The 6,000-nt window shown below is 43.6% G+C and overlaps 1 protein-coding gene across 3 annotated transcripts in view; it reads right to left on the bottom strand.

Annotated features, from left to right (window-relative positions):
• Window positions 1-2,284: 2,284 nt before the first annotated feature.
• CASP2 (caspase 2) overlaps window positions 2,285-6,000 on the bottom strand; it is a 39,227-nt gene continuing 35,511 nt past the window's right edge. For 2 of the 3 annotated variants that reach the window (XM_090044114.1, XM_090044115.1), the window contains 2 exons: window positions 5,737-5,846; window positions 2,285-4,989 (listed from right to left, as the gene is read on the bottom strand). In XM_090044114.1, coding sequence (XP_089900240.1) covers window positions 4,855-4,989; window positions 5,737-5,846 — 245 coding nt within the window. In that variant the 3' untranslated portion in view covers window positions 2,285-4,854. Of the gene's footprint in view, window positions 4,990-5,731; window positions 5,847-6,000 lie in introns of those variants that run through there. The other variant, XM_090044113.1, reaches the window with a different exon arrangement.

Raw genomic sequence — 6,000 nt, 5'->3', positions numbered from 1 at the left:
ATACTGCAGTGGCAGGGAAAGCAGTGCCCCTTATCTCTGTGCCTGCCCCTGTCCCTCACTATGTGCCCTCTTGCCACTCCATGCCGTGCCTCCCCCTCTTCATCCATCACTCCTCTCCGCAGCCTGCCCCTCCCCTCTCCCCCGCTTGCTCCACTACCTGTTCACCCTACCTTGCCTTCTGCTGCAGTTCTGCTCCTCTGAAGCAACATCAGTAGCATCAGCTCAGCCCCACCAAGAAGCAGTGGCAGCTTCATAGAATCATAGAAGTTGCGTTGGAAGGGACCTTGTAGATCTTCAAGTCCGACCTCCTGCCGGGGCAGTAGAAAAAACTGGGCTCAAATGATCCCAGCTAGGTAGGCAACAAGCCTCCTCTTAAAGACCCCCAGGGTAGGAGCCAGCACCATTTTCCTTGGAAGTTGGTTCCAGACCCTAGCTGCCCCGACTGTAAAGTAGTTCTTACGGATGTCTAATCTAAACCTCCTCTCCAACAACTTATGGCCGTTATTCCTTGTTATGCCAGGGGGCGCTAGGGGAAACAAAATTTCTCCCAAACCCTTCTGGTCTCCCCTAGTGAGTTTATAGACGGTCACCAGGTCCCCCCTCAGCCTTCTCTTGTGAAGGCTGAACAGGTTCAGGTCCCGCAGTCTCTCACTGTAGGGTCTGCCCTGCTGTCCCTGGATCATGCGGGTGGCCCTCCTCTGGACCCTCTCCATGTTGTCCACATCCCTCCTGAAGTGGGGTGCACAGAACTGGACACAGTACTCCAGCTGTGGCCTGACCAGTGTCATGTAGAGGGGGAGGATCACCTCCTTGGCCCTACTTGAGATGCACCTGTGGATGCATGATAAGGTCCGGTTAGCCCTGTCAACCGTGACCTCGCATTGTCAGCCCATGTTCTTCATTGCATTTCTCTTTTATTAATAAATTATGTGCACTCACTAGATTTGTAAAAGACTTATTGGTCTGCTGAAGAGTTTGCTGCATGGATCTCAGTACTCTGAAACCTCACAACAGGAGATGGAAAAGCAGAAGTGGCAGAAACAGCATGTTGTGGACCAAATTAAAAAAAAAAAATCCAGTATCACCTACCTCACATTGAAACACATGTTCAAGCTGCAGTAGTCTGTCGATAGGCTTCATCAGCCATCCTCGGATGCACAGATGAGACAATCATGGCAGACAGTCATCTTCGATGGAGAGGGACTGCCAAAGATTTATACAGATCCCCTGGCTAGCATTAAATCATCATCATCATCTATAATCTCCCCCCATACCAAAAGCTGTACTAAATTCTACTCCTATTCTCCACTGCTTTTGGAATCAGATCTTTCAAACAGCAACTTATTAATTATACTGACTGCTTTTGGTTGCTTGTATCTCTCATTTACAGAAGAATACTGCCTTTTGATTACTACTGCATCTTCACTCCAGTCACATTCTACACTGGTTGATTTTAACAAGTCTTCCATTGCACTTCACCCCTATAGTTCTTTAATTTCACAGAACTTGCTAAAACAGCAAATATAAAGAGGGACAGATGGCAGAAAGGTTATGATGCTAGTGTTTTCAAAAGAGATATATAGGAGATTTGCATTTAATGAAGGTTGGAGTTTGAGGAAGATGGAGATTAGCAAGGAGGAAACTGGCTTGGCATATCCGTAATTTACCTGTGAACTCTTCAGGGCTCACTTAACAGGGCTCTCCTGCACAGTAATTTCTGTTAGAGTTTACCTTGCCTTCCAGCCTTCGATGTTTGCTGCTACATGGCTAGATTTAGCCCACAGGCTTCAGGTTTCCACCACCTCATAGAGATTAAATTAAGAGTACATGGATAGGAAGAAAAGGGATCATTTAAAAACCCCCATCTTACTTTAAGCCTAGTCAATTACTGATAACACATATCTTTAATGAAAGACGGGTTTCCCAAAATACACACTCCCCCTCCCCTCACACACTAAGCAAGTGGAAAGAAGTCTACACTGTATCAAAATTATAGTTCCTTTGCTAGACACCTCTACTGTAGACTTTTATTAATAAATTATGTGCACTCACTAGATTTGTAAAAGACTTATTGGTCTGCTGAAGAGTTTGCTGCATGGATCTCAGTACTCTGAAACTGTAGACAGTAACCAAACAACAAGGAAGCATCACTTTAGACAACCCCTGGGCACAACCATGAAGAAGGGTGCTCATAATTATGTTCATAATAATATTTATGCACAAATCACACTTTGGAGGTAAGCAACAAAAGCAACAGCTTCTCCAGCTGGGACACAAAGCACAATTAACCAAATAAGATCTCTTTATTTTGGCACCATAGGCAGTAAATAAAAATATACAAAAATATGTATGAAAGTGGCAGTGACACAGACCTTGTGCAGCCCTAAAGAAGCTCCCTTTAGGGGAAAGGAGAACTATATCAAATACACTGTACAATACTGCATTATTTCTGGGAGAGTACTTAGAAAAAATCTTTTACATCAAAGGAGGAAGAATAGCAACCTATTACTTGCTATTTTGGCTTGAGGATAAGAGACCAATTGGCAGACAAGGTCCTTGCTGTTCTGCCCATCAGCTGTTCCAAGGTAAATAAGATGCATATGCATGCCGAATCCCTTTGGGATGAAAGAGTACAGATTTCATACTTACTAGGCAGAGTAAGGAGGAAGAAAGCCTCCAGATATATCTGCCTCTTCACACTGTGTGTGTCCACCTACACTTTAAAAGAATAAAAATAAATATAGAGTAACTTTTTAAGTTCCTGGACAAATATGAACACAAGCAACTCAGGTGAAAGGCATCTAACAAGTTGGTGTGGAGGGCAGAAGACACAGACTCAGGTATACAGACCCTAATCCAGCACTTCTGTGTTGGGGTTTGCCCTGAAGCATATGGCAGGCATCTTTACACATGCTCCAGGGGACAGGGTAGAGGGTGGTTGTGGGGAGGCGCTTTAGTTAGAATGCCTCTTGGGAGCCGCTCTAATTAAAAGCGCTCGCAGTCTCATGTATTCAGCATCCCGTGCTTCAAAATGGTGGCAGGGCACTTTAACTAAATCTCATTAGCATGCTTCAGCAGCATTGGTGACTCACGTATTCAGTGTCCCTCTGCTTCAAAACAGTGGTGGGAGCACTTCAATTAAAGCTCACTGAACAAGCATTAATTGAAATGCCCCGCCACCATTTTGAAGCACAGGGACACTGAATACATGAGCCACCAAGGCTGCCGAAGCATGTTAATTAGCGTGTTCCAGCAGGCTTGATTAATCGAGTCTGATCTGTCACGCCATAATTACAGTGCATCAGAGCAGGCATTCCACATGTTTACAGGCACCCAAAGGGTGTAGAATGGCCTTTTATCTACACTGTCGTAACCCAGGACATCTTCTGAAGTGGAAGATAATGAAGAGCAAAAATTACAGTACTTAAGAGAATGCATAGATAGTTTCCAAGCAGTGACAGATTAGGCCAATGTTTCCCAACCCTCTCCAGCCCAAGGCACACTTACATTAGTAACAATTTTCCATGATACACCTGTTAAGGCATTCCCCATGCTCATACCTATTGTAGCTTATCGTAGCTCATTGCCATGGGAAAATTCCTCAGCACACCTTTTGTGCCATGGCACACTGGTTGGAAACACTGGCTTAGGCCACTGTCTCTCCAACTGGCCAGCTGTGGTGACACTTGGCAGTTAGTTTAACAATTAAAGTAAATAACCCAAGATGCCTCAAACGAAAGAGCAAAGCTCATTTAGAAAAGATAGCCCTAGTTCTGAAATGTCCTTTTTATTTTAGAAGAGATGAAAATCCCATCCGACAAAATAACCCAGGCAGTGGCTTGGTTTAGATGATGAGGGCAGCTCTTTGTTTACAAAGAAAAAAATTACATGTTTTAATATATGCTGAGGAATCTATCAGCATGGCACAATTTAGAGACTCCTCAGAAGTTCTAGTCAAGTGACTGAATGGTCAAAAAAGCCACAAGAAATACATCACCTGTTATAACCAAATGTAGCAAAGCTGTTTTCCCCATACACTAGCTCACTGGCAAGCAATTATTTTGGGCAGAGGGCTGCTTACTGAGTTTTGGCAAGCCATTGAGGGCTGCATGACAGGCTGCCAAGGGCAGATAAATATTACATTTCAAAAAAAATTTTAGGGGCCCCATGGGCTGGATACAAAGGCCTGGTGGGCCGCATCTGGCCCAGGGGCTGCATTCGGCCCACCCCTGCACTAGCTCATATCTCAGACTAAGAAGAGAAGTTAGGCTAGAGCTCCTCAGCAAAAAACTGCTTCTGAAATAGATTTCAAAGACTACCACCTTCATATTTAAAGTCCTCATCAAAAATTATTTTCCTGATAACCTGAGTTTTGGTGCATAATTCCCTTCTGGCTACAGACAAATAAATTGACACAAATTATCAGAGAGACATTTTTAACAGAGAAGATGCATGTTAAAACTGGGTGACTATAGAAACAAGATCTTCACCATGGATTTACAACAGTGATTTCATTTAGCCGGGAGACCTTTTCTCCCACTAAAAAGGAGTTGGGGATCCTTCAATATCCTTTATAGCTTCTGACTCTGCTGTATGAGAAACTGGGCAAAAGGACATTTTCTTTTTTAAAAAGGTATAAAAATACACAGTATTGTAAAAAAACCAGACAAACAGACACAACTTTTCCAAAATTTACATGAATAACCTGTTCCAGAACACCCTAACTACCAAGATATAAAGGGACACTTCTTGTTTGGGCACCTACAGCACATGTCATGACTAACAATAACATCATGAGGCCATCCATCCCTATGAAGCAACTTTGGCAGTACAACCCTCTGAAGAACAGCAAGATTAGTTCCTGGGGAGACAGCCTGGAAACAGGTAAAGATCCCGGCAGAGTGTGCTACAGTACTCAGACATCTCCTTACAGCGATGAAATTCTGTGCCTGGGGCATAACCTTCTCGGCGCTTAATCAGTCTATTCACCTAAGAGGGAGAAAAAACTATTGAGAGATTTAACAAGCAAACAAACAAAAACACAGAGCTAAGGAAAAAAGTGTCGCCCCTGAGATGTAAATCATACAAGCCACAACACACAAATCAAAGATTGCACTCTCTCTCATACACACACATAATTAAGGCAGCAGAAAGAATTAGTTCTAACTATCACAATACAGCCTAGTAGGAACTCTGTAGAGAACAGTACACAAAAGCCATAGCTGTAGGGGGTCCTATTCTATTCATTCCCAATCCTCTACTAATATGGTATAACTATTCCATAGGGCCCACTGGGCTACTGGAAGATGCAAGATGAGGATAGGTATAGGGCAGGGGTTCCCAAACAGTGGCACGCATACTCCTGCGAATACACAAGACATCTCTAGGAAGGGGGACTTTGTAAAAGAAATGGCATAATGGCAGATTTAATTTTCATTATAATTGTCATTTAAGGGGTTAAAACATATGCTAGTAGGGGTACACAGGTAGCTGGTAAATCTGGAAGGGGGTATGCAATAAGATAGATTTTGGGAACTGAACTCCTATTATCTGCTACCAGTCCTGCAGATCTGGCCTAGGAGGAGTACTGAGGCCTATATCTGGCCTAGTGAGTTTGACACCTCCAGTATAAATATCTGTTTAGTGTGTAGCATAGCTCCTAAACCATCAAGAAGCATAAGGAATTGCAGAAACCAGGCATATATGAAAGAGGGGAAGAAAGGTGCCTCAGCTCACCTTCACCAGCATGTCAGCCACATGAGTATTATGGGAATCCTCAGCAAATACAGAGGTGAGAGCCTCAATATACCATGATCCACGCTTGGTGTTCCGCATGGCAGCTGTGCCTGAGAATAGAAAAGGTATCAGCTCAAGGTTAAAACTGGACAACATGGAGAATTCAGGATAAGAGAAACACTAGCAGATGCACAGAGAAAGCCTACAGGAGCTCAAAGGTTGGCGTAAAGCACCTGCAAGCAGTTGACAACATCACAGGCTTAT

This window comes from Crocodylus siamensis, chromosome 4 (assembly GCF_052110815.1).
Source record: "Crocodylus siamensis isolate JL-2025a chromosome 4, ASM5211081v1, whole genome shotgun sequence".
Lineage (NCBI taxonomy): Eukaryota > Metazoa > Chordata > Crocodylia > Crocodylidae > Crocodylus > Crocodylus siamensis.
This window is presented reverse-complemented; position numbering and strand designations above follow the sequence as displayed.